The following is a 13,274-nucleotide window of genomic DNA, read 5'->3' as shown; positions in this document are numbered from 1 at the left end:
TGCCTTTATTAATAAAGAACATGTCTTTTTTTCCACATTTACGCTAGTTTTGTGACTTTTTTAAGGACCGGAACCAATTACAATACTTTACATTGTTAAATTGCTTCGAGAACCGAGCAGTTCGAGATACGAGCACGGGTCTGGAACGGATTAAACTCGTATCTCGAGGTACCACTGTATGGACTTTTTTCTTCAAATGGCGGGAATGGGCTTGGAATGGGCGCGGCGCGAGCTTCCAAAATTCAGAGTGCCATTGGACCAATCCAATATGCTTCTCGAATTTTCATTGGCTCTCCCGTTGCCATCCCGTTCAACGACCCCCCCTCCCCCTCACAACTACGCACATTTCTCATTACCTCCGTTTATGGTTGTTCTCCGATAACCATTTCCACTGATTGTTTGCAGTTCGTTTGTGGTAAGTCCCGTTTCTTTCGCTGTCTCGGTAGAGTTAACTGTAAAACTGAGCTTTACTTTGCGAAGTCAGCGGCCAGGACGGACCGAGCTAGCCGGTTAGCTGGCTGTGTGGAGCGGGAGTGGGAGCGGGAGGCTGCTGCCATGGCGCGGTCGTTTCTGTGCAGAATGAAGGGCTAAACGCCACCGCACCACTTTTATTCAAATTTTAGTGAATTTTTGAACATTATGGAAAACTGAAACAGACTATTCTCGCTAACACACAAGCACACTGTGGTGCCTGCCTTCTCCTCACAGTCATAAGTCACTAATATGCGTGGAAATATCGCGGGCTACGGCAGCTGCAGCAGGTGGGCGTGGCTAAGCGACTATCGATCGCGCCAGTCCTAGCACGTGAAACTCACGTGTGATCGTCACTTCTCGCTTGCGTTCGTCGTAACTTGTATATTACGTTTTAAGTAGTCACTTAAGTGCTGAATCCTAAACAGGGCAGTACAAAAATGAAAGTGTGGTTGTGTTTTATTGTCGTTTATTATTACTGTTATGGTTATTGCTGTGATTGTTGATGCTGTGAGTACACATTGATCAAGTTGAAAGTTAAACACGTTTTCAGGCTGAAATCCCAGCTATAACTGGTAAAATAACAGACATTATTGATTGTCAGTAACAGCAATGAAACAGCGGTAGGGTGGGAAAAGTCTAGGCTCCTGTTTCTAAGTGCCATGTATGAATGCTCTAGTGCTGCTCCTAATTCCTGGATTTCTCTGGTTTTCTTTGGCAGCAGTGAGATGGTGACACCATGAGCTGGAGCTTCCTTACTAGCCTGTTGGACGAGATCTACAACCACTCCACCTTCGTTGGGAAGATCTGGCTCACTCTGCTCATCCTGTTCCGCATTGTGCTGACGGTGGTGGGCGGCGAGAGCATCTACTATGACGAGCAGAGTAATTTCGTGTGCAACTCGCTGCAGCCCGGGTGCCAGAACGTGTGCTACGACGCCTTCGCGCCGCTCTCGCACGTGCGTTTCTGGGTGTTCCAAATCATCATCATCTCCACGCCCACCGTCATGTACCTGGGCTTCGCCATGCACAAGATCGCCCGCACGGAGTACCAGCCAGTGAACGAGGACTCGGAGGATCCGGAGGAGGCCGAGCCCAAGAAGGAGAAGGAGAAACCACAGAAGAAGCACGACGGGTGGCGGAGCATCAGACGCGATGGCCTCATGTGTGTATACGTGCTGCATCTGTTGTTGCGAATCGCCGCCGAGGTGGCCTTCCTCTTCGGCCAGTACATGCTATACGGCCTGGAGGTGGTGCCCATATACGTGTGCAAGGTCAGCCCCTGCCCGAATACCGTGGACTGCTTCGTCTCACGACCCAGGGAGAAGACCATCTTCCTGCTTATCATGTATGCGGTGAGCGCACTCTGCCTCTTAGTCACCGTGCTGGAGATCGTGCACCTGGGTGTGAGCGGCTTCTGCGACGCCTTCTGCAAACGCCCACAGCGCCACCACATGGCCACGCCCACTCCAGCGCACCGTGATCAACACAGCGCCCTAAAGAGAGACATCGGCAAGCTCACCGCGGACATGAGGTCGCACTACAACCTGCGGGACTCAGGGTGTGAGTCGTTCGGAGACACGGCATCCTCCCGTGAGCTGGAGCGTCTGCGCAGGTGCCTGAAGCATGCGCAGCTGCACCTGGACCTGGCCTACCAGAGCGAGGAGTGCCACCTGGAGTCCAACAACAAAGTCGTCAAGCAGAACAGGTGCGACTTCAAGAAGAAGGAGAAGCAGGCATCTGCTTATAAGAAAGGTGAATACCAGTGGAAATGTTACCTTGGTTAAGCATGACTAAGATTATAAAAGCATCGCTCACACACACACATTCCTGTTCACTTAAATATTGCTTTATTTATTCCACAGAATTTAATGTGCTTAACACACTGTCATTGTATACTCTTTTCCACAGGACTTTACATCTGATACCTCAGCCTACTTTCCTGCCAAAGGAATGTGCTTTTTTTGTAGTTCAATATATCCACGTTGTTTTGTGGCAAATAAAAATTTGTTAAACATACAATTTGTTTTGAGGCTCTGTTTATATCAATTTTATATTTTATATACCGGTATTACAAATTATTTCACATTGGTGAGTCAGATATTCACCAATCTGTTCACTAAACACTTTCTGTTCACTAAACAAATCTGTTTAGTGATAAACAAATCTGTTCACTAAACACACGTGTCAGTCAGATATTCACCAATCTGTTCATAAAACCTTTTAAATGACATGTTATTTAGATTTGAGTCGTAATATGCTCTTGATTTATTACAGGCAAAGCTTTTGGTTTTTCATTGTAGAGTATACTGATGCACATAGACCATTGACTGTATATATAATGGACGGTATGTCACAGTTGACTCCTATTGTGAGTTTTTGAAGCCACCAAGATGGCCGCACGGACGCTGCCATCTTGAAAATTGGAGCCAGAGCATGCGCATTAGAACCGGTAGGCAGGACAGTATCTCCGCCAGAGACCGCATCTCTGCCCCGACATTCGTGAGGATACGCCCACCAGTATAGAAACATTTGACGTTTTACAAAATAAACGTAAAAGGTTTTAATACTGCTGTCGAGAGCTTTGATGTTGAGCGCGTTCACGTTTGAGTGTCTGGTATTAGATGTCAACCAACGCAGCTATAAGCTATCATTTATATAAACTTACTCTCACACTATCCCACATTGTAGAATTTAATTTAATTTAATTTAATTTAATCTTCTGTTGTCAAAGTCTTATATACAAAGGCCTTGCAAACTTCCGGATCTCCCACTGAGAGATCTCCTACCTTGATGTATCCGCTGGGTAGCTCAGCACACCAGAGGAAGTCATGACCTGTAAACCAGTTGGAAGCTAGAAGCTCCTTTACCTTAAGGCCCTTGACGCATGGTCAGCAGGATTTTCTTCTGAGGTCAAGTATCTCCACTGGCTTAGTACTCTCCCTGATGTGCTGGATGTTGTTTGCTACAAACACACGAAGGCGTCTGATATCATTACTAACATTCCAGAACAACCTTTGAGTCTGTCCAGAAAAATGTGTCTTCTAGTTCCAGCTCCCTTCTTAGTAAGTAGCTTGTACGAACAGCAACAACGGCTGCTGACAACTCAAGTCTCGGTACTGTGACACTCCTTATACCCATAACTATAGCACAATGGACCCTGCATGTGTCTTGTGAAGTATCTGGCTGTCGGTCTGCTCAGCAGGTGCGGCTCCGCCCCTCTGGGATCTCCAGATGTGTTCCCGCCTCCTGGCTCGTTGCTTGTATGAATATACATATAGTGAACACTTAAACAACACAAAGTAACTCCCAGGTCAACCACACTTCTGTGAAACCAACCTGCTCAGTTAAGAAGCAACACTGATCGTGAATCAGTTTCACCTGCTGTTGTGCAAACGGAACAGACAACAGGTAGAAATGAGAGGCAATTTGCAAGACACCCCCTATAAAGAAGTGGTTCTGCAGGTGGTGACCACAGACTCTGTTCTCATTCTTTCTGGCTGATGTTTTGGTCACTTTTGTATTTTGTCAGTTCTCTCATCATCGAGGTAGCATGAGGTGGTGTCTACAACCCACAGAAGTGGCTCAGGTAGTGCAGCTCACCTAGGACGGCACATCAATGCGAGCTGTGGCAAGAAGGTTTGCTGTGTCTGTCAGCACAGTGTCCAGAACATGGAGCAGATACCAGGAGACAGGCCAGTACACCAGGAAACACGGAGGGGGCCGTAGGAGGGCAACAACCCAGCAGCAGGACCACTACCTCCTCCTTTGTGCAAGGAGGAACAGGAGGAGCACTGCCAGAGCCCTGCAAGATGACCTCCAGCAGGCCACTAATATCCATGTTTCTGCTCAAACTGTCAGAAACAATACCGCTCTTCCAATACCGTGCAGAAGAGCATCTCTGAGCACACCACACATCGAACCTTGGGGCAGATGGGCTACAGCAGCAGAAGATCACACCAGGTGCCTTTCCTGTCAATTAAGAACAAGACACTGAGGCTACAATTCGCACAGGCTCACCAAAATTGGACAATAGAAGATAGGAAAAACATTGCCTGGTCTGATGAGTCTCAAGAATTTGCCATCAACAAGATGAAAGCGTAGACCCATCCTCCATTGTATCAATGGTTCAGGCTGGTGGTGGCGGTGCAATGGTGTGGGGGATGTTTTGTGTCAATGCCACAGCCTACCTGAGTATTGTTGCTGACAATGTCCATCCATTTATGACCACAGTGTACGCATCCTACTTCCAGCAGGATAATGCACCATGTGATAAAGTGCAAATCATCTCAGAATGGTTTCTTGAATACGATAATGAGTTCATTGTACTCAAATGGTCTATCATGATGCTATCATGTCAATATAGATCAGACTCTCTGAGGAATGTTTCTAGTACCTTGTTGAATCTATGCCACAAAGGGTTAAGACAGTTCTGAAGGCAAAAGGCGTCCAACCCAGTTCTAGCAAGGTTATATTTCTTATATAATATAAAATAAGTATTCACTCACCCATCAAAATTATAAGTATCATGTGTTCCAATCACTGTGATAGGATGCCACCTGTGCAATAAATCCAGTCGTGAAATTTCCACTCTCCTAAATATTCTACTGTCAGCTGTATTATAAGAAAATGGAAGTGTTTAGGAACCACAGCAACTCAGCCATGAAGTGGTATGCCACGTAAACTGACGTAGCGGGGTCAGCGGATGCTGAAGTGCATAGTAGGAAGAGGTCACCAACTTCCTGCAGAGTCAGTCACTAGAGACCACTAAACTTCATGTGACCTTCAGATTAGCTCAAGAACAGTGTGCAGAGTGCAGAGTGGTGTAAAGCACGTCACCATTGGACTCTAGAGCAGTGGAGAACCATTCTCTGGAGTTAAAAATGCACTATTCCATCTGGCAATCTGATGGACGAGTCTGGGTTTGGTAGTTGCCAGGAGAACAGTACTTGTCTGACTGCATTGTGCCAAATGTAAAGTTTGATGGAGGGGGGTGAGGAGACCCCCCCAGTTAAGAAGAAACATGGGTACAACCCCCCCTCCCTAACACTCATCTCCCTTTCAAACCCCTTTGCATTAATGTGATGATATTTATGTGATATTTCAAATTCCCTCTACCCACCCCTGCTGTAAACACACATTAAATGCTAACCAAGCATTAAATATCAAAGATCTCTTAAATGTATAACAAGAAATACCCTAAAATACCCTATATATACCCTAATTCTACCTCAATCACAATTAAGGTCTGATGAAATTGGTGTGTGACGACAAAAGTACAGTGATCCCACTGTCCTTGCGCTGGTTATGGTCTTCTATGCTGAAGCTGTAGCTGGCTATAGTCCCTCATGTTCCGCCAATTAGAAGGCCGTCTCATTTCTGCACACAAACGGTTACTTTTCTCATGCGAACACAAATGGGGAATGATATTATATGAAAGCCCATTCCCGCCGCCTGAAGAAAACAATTCATATAGTATCTCATCATTATGACTTAGTATCTCATAATAATAATGACTACAATCTCATAATTATAACTTACTTTCTCATAGTTATGAGTTAGCATCTCATAATTATGACTTATCTCATTATTATGAGATACTAAGAGAAGTCATAATTATGACATAACGTCATAATTATGAGATAGTAAGTCATTATTATGAGATACTAAGTCATAATTATGATATAACACGTCCTAATTATGAGATAGTAAGATGACTACAATCTCATAATTATAACTTTCTCAGTTGTGAGTTAGCATCACATAATTATGACTTATCTCATTATTATGATATACTACGTCATAATTATGAGATAGTAAGTCATTATTATGAGATACTAAGTCATAATTATGAGATAGTATGTCATTATTACGAGATAATAAGTCATAACTCTGAGATACTTATACAGTGGTACCTCGAGATACGAGCTGCTTTATATACGAGCAATCCAAGATACGAGCACCGAGACGAGCAAAATTTCTGTTCGACACCCGAGTGCACGCTCGAGATACGAGCATGAACCACTAGGTGGCAGTACAGTACTATATGGAAAAAAAGAAATCATTAATCAGCTCAAAGACACACTCAAACGCTTTTCTTTCTCTCCCTCCCCCACAACCTTAGGTTCAAAAACACAAACATACCTGTATGTGCGGAGATGACGTCATTTAGCGCGTTCTAGCAGCCAATAGCGTTTTTTTTATTCTTGAGGTGTTGGTAAGGTCGACTCCTGTACCCGGTCATCACAGCCATTCGCACGAGTGCTTTGCAACGAGTAACAGTACGTACGGTGTATACAGTACAGTATTTCAATACTACAAACGTTTTTTGTAGTACTGTAATAACTATTTCTCCTACATTTATTTTATTGTTTAATTATACATGTTGCGTGTGCCTTTATTAATAAAGAACATGTCTTTTTTTCCACATTTACGCTAGTTTTGTGACTTTTTTAAGAACCAGAACCAATTACAATACTTTACATTGTTAAATTGCTTCGAGAACCGAGCAGTTCGAGATACGAGCACGGGTCTGGAACGGATTAAACTCGTATCTCGAGGTACCAATGTATGGACTTTTTTCTTCAAATGGCGGGAATGGGCTTGGAATGGGCGCGGCGCGAGCTTCCAAAATTCAGAGTGCCATTGGACCAATCCAATATGCTTCTCGAATTTTCATTGGCTCTCCCGTTGCCATCCCGTTCAACGACCCCCCCTCCCCCTCACAACTACGCACATTTCTCATTACCTCCGTTTATGGTTGTTCTCCGATAACCATTTCCACTGATTGTTTGCAGTTCGTTTGTGGTAAGTCCCGTTTCTTTCGCTGTCTCGGTAGAGTTAACTGTAAAACTGAGCTTTACTTTGCGAAGTCAGCGGCCAGGACGGACCGAGCTAGCCGGTTAGCTGGCTGTGTGGAGCGGGAGTGGGAGCGGGAGGCTGCTGCCATGGCGCGGTCGTTTCTGTGCAGAATGAAGGGCTAAACGCCACCGCACCACTTTTATTCAAATTTTAGTGAATTTTTGAACATTATGGAAAACTGAAACAGACTATTCTCGCTAACACACAAGCACACTGTGGTGCCTGCCTTCTCCTCACAGTCATAAGTCACTAATATGCGTGGAAATATCGATATCTTCAGATATAATCTTAAACTACACGCGGGCTACGGCAGCTGCAGCAGGTGGGCGTGGCTAAGCGACTATCGATCGCGCCAGTCCTAGCACGTGAAACTCACGTGTGATCGTCACTTCTCGCTTGCGTTCGTCGTAACTTGTATATTACGTTTTAAGTAGTCACTTAAGTGCTGAATCCTAAACAGGGCAGTACAAAAATGAAAGTGTGGTTGTGTTTTATTGTCGTTTATTATTACTGTTATGGTTATTGCTGTGATTGTTGATGCTGTGAGTACACATTGATCAAGTTGAAAGTTAAACACGTTTTCAGGCTGAAATCCCAGCTATAACTGGTAAAATAACAGACATTATTGATTGTCAGTAACAGCAATGAAACAGCGGTAGGGTGGGAAAAGTCTAGGCTCCTGTTTCTAAGTGCCATGTATGAATGCTCTAGTGCTGCTCCTAATTCCTGGATTTCTCTGGTTTTCTTTGGCAGCAGTGAGATGGTGACACCATGAGCTGGAGCTTCCTTACTAGCCTGTTGGACGAGATCTACAACCACTCCACCTTCGTTGGGAAGATCTGGCTCACTCTGCTCATCCTGTTCCGCATTGTGCTGACGGTGGTGGGCGGCGAGAGCATCTACTATGACGAGCAGAGTAATTTCGTGTGCAACTCGCTGCAGCCCGGGTGCCAGAACGTGTGCTACGACGCCTTCGCGCCGCTCTCGCACGTGCGTTTCTGGGTGTTCCAAATCATCATCATCTCCACGCCCACCGTCATGTACCTGGGCTTCGCCATGCACAAGATCGCCCGCACGGAGTACCAGCCAGTGAACGAGGACTCGGAGGATCCGGAGGAGGCCGAGCCCAAGAAGGAGAAGGAGAAACCACAGAAGAAGCACGACGGGTGGCGGAGCATCAGACGCGATGGCCTCATGTGTGTATACGTGCTGCATCTGTTGTTGCGAATCGCCGCCGAGGTGGCCTTCCTCTTCGGCCAGTACATGCTATATGGCCTGGAGGTGGTGCCCAAATACGTGTGCAAGGTCAGCCCCTGCCCGAATGCCGTGGACTGCTTCGTCTCACGACCCAGGGAGAAGACCATCTTCCTGCTTATCATGTATGCGGTGAGCGCACTCTGCCTCTTAGTCACCGTGCTGGAGATCGTGCACCTGGGTGTGAGCGGCTTCTGCGACGCCTTCTGCAAACGCCCACAGCGCCACCACATGGCCACGCCCACTCCAGCGCACCGTGATCAACACGGCGCCCTAAAGAGAGACATCGGCAAGCTCACCGCGGACATGAGGTCGCACTACAACCTGCGGGACTCAGGGTGTGAGTCGTTCGGAGACACGGCATCCTCCCGTGAGCTGGAGCGTCTGCGCAGGTGCCTGAAGCATGCGCAGTTGCACCTGGACCTGGCCTACCAGAGCGAGGAGGGCAGCCTGGAGTCCAACAACAAAGTCGTCAAGCAGAACAGGTGCGACTTCAAGAAGAAGGAGAAGCAGGCATCTGCTTATAAGAAAGGTGAATACCAGTGGAAATGTTACCTTGGTTAAGCATGACTAAGATTATAAAAGCATCGCTCACACACACACATTCCTGTTCACTTAAATATTGCTTTATTTATTCCACAGAATTTAATGTGCTTAACACACTGTCATTGTATACTCTTTTCCACAGGACTTTACATCTGATACCTCAGCCTACTTTCCTGCCAAAGGAATGTGCTTTTTTTGTAGTTCAATATATCCACGTTGTTTTGTGGCAAATAAAAATTTGTTAAACATACAATTTGTTTTGAGGCTCTGTTTATATCAATTTTATATTTTATATACCGGTATTACAAATTATTTCACATTGGTGAGTCAGATATTCACCAATCTGTTCACTAAACACTTTCTGTTCACTAAACAAATCTGTTTAGTGATAAACAAATCTGTTCACTAAACACACGTGTCAGTCAGATATTCACCAATCTGTTCATAAAACCTTTTAAATGACATGTTATTTAGATTTGAGTCGTAATATGCTCTTGATTTATTACAGGCAAAGCTTTTGGCTTTTCATTGTAGAGTATACTGATGCACATAGACCATTGACTGTATATATAATGGACGGTACGTCACAGTTGACTCCCATTGTGAGTTTTTGAAGCCACCAAGATGGCCGCACGGACGCTGCCATCTTGAAAATTGGAGCCAGAGCATGCGCATTAGAACCGGTAGGCGGGACAGTATCTCCGCCAGAGACCGCATCTCTGCCCCGACATTCGTGAGGATACGCCCACCAGTATAGAAACTTTTGACGTTTTACAAAATAAACGTAAAAGGTTTTAATACTGCTGTCGAGAGCTTTGATGTTGAGTGCGTTCACGTTTGAGCGTCTGGTATTAGATGTCAACCAACGCAGCTCTTAACTGTCAATCAGCTTATCGCCACACCCCTTTAAATAACACTTAACTTCTATAAAATCTGTTTATCATAGAGAAAAACACTGGGAGAGATACTAACGCAATGGGGTGTTATAGAATTGACAACATATAATTGCTCAAAAAACTTATTTTACGTGTAATAAAAATTCAAAGTCACTTACATGGGAATGGGCGGGGTTAAAAGTTGTACTGCAGCCAGCCACTAGAGGGCAGCTGACTCACGGAGGCTTCACTTTTCACTCGCGTCGTCCAGTCCACTTATATATACAGTCAATGACATAGACACACATTTGATAAAGTTCTTCTGGTGGTTTATTTTACATAATCTGGGCACAGTCACATTCTGTAGTATGGATGGAGAGGAGGGCAGAAGAAGAGTGTTGGAGCTTCAGAAGTAGATGAGAACTCTGCGGATGGACTGGATGGTGAACCTGCCACTCAGCATGGCTGCTGTAGAATTCTCTCCAGTTCGTGATCATTAAGCGGACCTTAATAGCTGAAGTAGATCTGATATTTTAGATGTCACATATGTACCCCCAGAGTGTTTCACTGGTTGATTATCTTACTGTAACATGCACAGATAATATAATCAGTGAGATTATACATGGTTATTATTCAATTACATTCTCTGAAAAACACATGAGTCTTAGGGCGTACTCACACTAGGCTCTGTGATCCGGGCACGGTTGCCTGCCGAAGCACGGTTCGTTTGGCTAGTGTGAGCGCTCTAACCGTGCCCGGGCCCGCTTGAAGAGGTGGGCCAGGGCACGATTCATGTGGACTCGGGCACGGTTCGCTTCTAGTGTGAGCGCTATCCGTGCCCGGGCCCGCTTGGTGCCTCGTCTGATTGGTTCATTTCGCTGGAACTCAAACATGACATCAGTAATGCGATGCTCACGTTAAACAGTCATAGCGGCAAAGCGATTAGCAGACAATCGTTGTGTTAAATTATCGATAAATCTGTGCTTGCACCGTGTTTCTGCACTCCCAAAACGACTCCAAAATAGAATCGTGAACTCCATAGTGTTGTGCGAGCGCGCTTTTTTTCCAAATAAAGCGGCGTTGTGATGACGTAAGCGTGCTCGGGCCGGGTTGCTCAAGCGAGTGTGAGTGCAGGCCAGAGGGGGAGTGGGGAGGGGGGATAACCGGGCCCCAGCACGGAACGAGCAAACCGTGCCTAGTGTGAGTACGCCCTTAAAGGATAAAAAGAGACTGGTCTCCAATAAAAAAACACAACATAATGCAGAGTTTGGGGAAAAAAAACAAGTAGCAGATCATCTAAAGACAGTTTGTCTAGCAGATATCTAGGAATAGGAAATAGATTATTTAAGCTGCACTCTGCTATTAAGTAGCACTTAGCTGTTCTTCAGATCAAGCTGAGGGAATCTTTAGCAGTCAGTTCAAGAGTAAAGCAACACAGGTTATCAGTGACCTTCTCCTGTCATCTGGAGAAAAACTTGCTTCAATGCTTACCGCCAGGTTATGAGACTTTGATACTTTGATACTATGTCCATATTGGAGGAGCTGGCTTGGACCAAGACCCCCTCTATGGAATCCTCTTCATCCATATAAGTCAGACCTACAGCTTCAGCCATCGTAAGGTTGTTTCTGAAGCATTTAGTTTTCTGTCCAGTGTGACAGTGTTCACAGTGGACCAAGACCATCTCAAAAGTCCTTCCTCTCTGCTTCGTACAGCATTTATAGAGCTTTGCATAATAAGGTGTTTGGGTTTCTCCAGGGACTTAAGGAAACATCAATTAGAAAGAGAGACTTCCCCTCAAGTCAAACACATGAATCCATCACTGAGACTGAAGGTGAGTGTGCTATCAATTAAGACACAGTCATTGTTGAACAGTTTACATTTCAAGTTGGCATGTAATTTCTTCCAAATGAGAAGAAATATAATATACTTTTATCCTTACAAACAAACCCTTTTACCAGACGTTCGGTTGAAGAAAAAAAGGATAAAGGAGCTTGGAACGGACAGACCCAATTTCTGGGTTCGTATTTAAAGTGTCGCTGGAATTTGATCTAAAGTAGCCTACTTGAAAATGTTTGAAATTAACTATGTCGTTTCACAATAAATAGCTATCTGACTGAAAGGTTTGCTTGTATTACGTTACACATATAAACCTCTTGTGATTCCAGTGGGAAACGAGAACATGTGAAGACGTTATTGACGGCTAAGTGTCTAGCGCAAACTATCGTGAAAAAAAATACTATCGAAAAATGGATGTTGTGATTTTCACGAGAAATGGGGCTGTGTCCCAAATCACCTAAACAAAAGTAAGGAATAATGGCTGCATAAAGATACAAAGAAAGTATTTCTTCTATAACTTTCACACACAGTGCCTGGACTGACTCTTATATTTCAAGTTATTTTGTACGAGTCCAAGTCGAGAGTCATTAGGGACGAGTTTCAAGTGCCCATCTCTGACTTGTAGTTTCACACCCTAAATTTGCTTAAGGCTGCTTTAAGAGCCACCTTGTTTTGATACTGTAGTTTTTTGCTTACTTTTTTAGCACCCTTTTCCATCTCAACTGCCATCGCTAATCGATGCTGCCCCCTAGACCTGCGCAACTCCTTTGAACCTCAAATTTATGATAATGCTAGTTGTGATGTCGTACATTTTAAATTGTTTCATGCAGAAGCATCAAGTGTAATTGTACATTTCAGTGAGATCTCCTAGTAAGACTGTTTTAAAATAATACTTTCTAATAAAGAATTTATTTACTTTTAGTTATTTAGTACTGTTGTAATGTGTGGCTTGCAATGCCAATTAGTGGCCACCAGTGGGAGGCCATGAGCAGGCGTCTAATCAGGGTTCATTAGCCTGATCTCCATCAGGTGGCAATCCCATATAATATTGTTTAAAATGGTTCATAAGCACTTCATGAAAGAAAAGGAGCCCATTTCATCCTATGTATGAGGAGTTAGCAGAAGTGAATATGGATATACCTGAAAGAGAGGGGGCACTACATCACACAGCAACACCCACTACATTCTTGAGAAGGCTAAAAAACCCTTACAGTCCAGGAGAGGGCAAGGAGAGTCCTTGAAATGAAAAATGTGCCATATTTTGTCAATTGTGATTTTTACACCCCAATCGAAATTTGTCCTCCGCTTTTAACCCATCTGTGCAGTCAGAACACACACACACACTAGTGATTACTAGGGGGCTGTGGATCACACGTGCCCAGAGCGGTGGGCAGCCCTAGCCCGGCGCCCGGGGAGCAGTTGGGGTTAGGT

At 44.7% G+C, this 13,274-nt stretch overlaps 2 protein-coding genes and 1 long non-coding RNA gene across 3 annotated transcripts; all 3 read left to right on the top strand.

Moving 5' to 3' along the window:
* The first annotated feature begins 292 nt into the window (after positions 1-292).
* LOC143484303 (gap junction gamma-1 protein-like) lies at positions 293-2,618 on the top strand. Its single transcript, XM_076982962.1, has 3 exons — positions 293-415; positions 1,193-2,225; positions 2,382-2,618. Exons 2-3 carry the CDS (start codon positions 1,211-1,213, stop codon positions 2,393-2,395), a joined length of 1,029 nt encoding a protein of 342 aa, XP_076839077.1. The 5' UTR covers positions 293-415; positions 1,193-1,210; the 3' UTR covers positions 2,396-2,618.
* Positions 2,619-7,142: 4,524 nt separating this feature from the next.
* LOC143484552 (gap junction gamma-1 protein-like) lies at positions 7,143-9,583 on the top strand. The gene is made up of 3 exons (XM_076983337.1): positions 7,143-7,277; positions 8,085-9,117; positions 9,274-9,583. The coding sequence occupies exons 2-3, from the start codon at positions 8,103-8,105 to the stop codon at positions 9,285-9,287; spliced, it is 1,029 nt and encodes a 342-aa protein (XP_076839452.1). The 5' UTR covers positions 7,143-7,277; positions 8,085-8,102; the 3' UTR covers positions 9,288-9,583.
* Positions 9,584-11,303: 1,720 nt separating this feature from the next.
* LOC143484553 (uncharacterized) lies at positions 11,304-12,309 on the top strand. The gene is made up of 3 exons (XR_013122657.1): positions 11,304-11,838; positions 11,966-12,024; positions 12,173-12,309. It is a non-coding gene; the product is annotated as an uncharacterized LOC143484553 (long non-coding RNA).
* Positions 12,310-13,274: the final 965 nt, after the last annotated feature.

The sequence above is a fragment of the Brachyhypopomus gauderio genome, chromosome 20 (genome assembly GCF_052324685.1).
Source record: "Brachyhypopomus gauderio isolate BG-103 chromosome 20, BGAUD_0.2, whole genome shotgun sequence".
Taxonomy (NCBI): domain Eukaryota; kingdom Metazoa; phylum Chordata; class Actinopteri; order Gymnotiformes; family Hypopomidae; genus Brachyhypopomus; species Brachyhypopomus gauderio.
This window is presented reverse-complemented; position numbering and strand designations above follow the sequence as displayed.

Bases quoted from the DNA above. Each gene is read 5' to 3' on its own strand.
- LOC143484552 (XM_076983337.1), top strand. From the start codon at position 8,103: ATGAGCTGGAGCTTCCTTACTAGCCTGTTGGACGAGATCTACAACCAC.
- LOC143484303 (XM_076982962.1), top strand. From the start codon at position 1,211: ATGAGCTGGAGCTTCCTTACTAGCCTGTTGGACGAGATCTACAACCAC.